Source organism: Propithecus coquereli, unplaced genomic scaffold (assembly GCF_000956105.1).
Source record: "Propithecus coquereli isolate 6110/MARCELLA unplaced genomic scaffold, Pcoq_1.0 Scaffold50, whole genome shotgun sequence".
In the NCBI taxonomy this organism is placed as follows: domain Eukaryota; kingdom Metazoa; phylum Chordata; class Mammalia; order Primates; family Indriidae; genus Propithecus; species Propithecus coquereli.
The window spans coordinates 151,692-152,867 of NW_012150841.1; the positions used below are offsets into that span (position 1 = coordinate 151,692).

Sequence of the window (1,176 nt, forward strand, 5' to 3'; positions counted from 1 at the left end):
TCTAGGTTTGCATCTACATCTGAATGAAAGAACAGAGAACAAACAAGGACAGGCTGCTATTGCAGGGGAGGTCTGAGGAAGAGCACCTTTTCCTGACACAGTAGGTGAATAATTCTGATCAGGTTGCACCAGAGGCTGACCAGTGTAACATTACTATCCAAACAATCAACCTGGTAATTGGGTATTGATTATCAAGGCCAGAGTCCTTCATGGCCTTGCATGCTTAAAATGGACATGAAATGTGTCACATGAAACGACTGGAGGTCTTGCAATGTTGTGACAACTGCTAGTAACATACCGAAAATTCTTCTTGAAACTTTAGGTTGTTGTTTGTGCAAAGCTCTTCAACATGTTGCAGGAAGGATTTCTTGCTTATTGGCCTCCAAGTAAAGAAAGGTATAAAATGGAGTCATGTTAGATTGTATTTGTTTGCTTTAACACGGGCACTGGCTGCACTCTTAAGTTAAAGAACAAGGGACGTCTCAAAAACCACAAACAACACAGCCCTTTAAAGTCACTCTGTCATATTTACAAAATTAATTTTTCCTCTTTAAGTTCACTTTCTTTGTATTCATGGTACAAAATTCCTTCAATTTTTCAGTGACTTTAAATGAAGGATTTAACATTTTCATGAAGAAAGTTTTTCAAGTAAATGTAAGGCCATAAAGTTATCATTGAATCCTAAAGCATATAATACCTCTTTGTCATACAGAAAACATTTTATACATTACAAGGTTTTAGAAGATATAAAATATTGCAGTGACCTCATTCTCATAATGACATGGTTTTTAAACCCCAAGGAGTTTAAATATCCCCGTATTACTTCCCAAGCTAAAATACAGACATGCAAGCTTCACCCCAGAGAGAGAGAAAGCATTTCTCCAGTTACCATGCAATTAGTCATGCTTTTATGATTTATATCCAGCTTGGAGGTTTTTCCAACAAACATACGAAAAGGGAACCACACATTAAGATTCACAGAGTCAGTAAATCTAAAGTCGATATTCAAAACAGAAAAAAATACTTAAACTTACTTGATGGATTTTCTATAACTAAGTAACCTGCAATAGAGATTGTGTTAAATGCATTATGGATTGAAGGGGACAGCTCATTCTGAAAGAGTTCTAGATTAAAATCAGAAAATTCTGATAAATCAATAATACAGGATGTGCTATG

The 1,176-nt window shown here is 35.6% G+C and overlaps 1 protein-coding gene across 1 annotated transcript in view; it reads right to left on the reverse strand.

Annotated features, from left to right (window-relative positions):
- Nucleotides 1-1,176, reverse strand: part of PTPRQ (protein tyrosine phosphatase, receptor type, Q) — a 303,100-nt gene that overhangs the window by 51,922 nt on the left and 250,002 nt on the right. The window contains exons 32-33 of the mRNA XM_012656309.1: nucleotides 1,035-1,061; nucleotides 299-380 (exon numbers count right to left, since the gene is read on the reverse strand). Coding sequence (XP_012511763.1) covers nucleotides 299-380; nucleotides 1,035-1,061 — 109 coding nt within the window. The remainder of the gene's footprint in view (nucleotides 1-298; nucleotides 381-1,034; nucleotides 1,062-1,176) is intronic.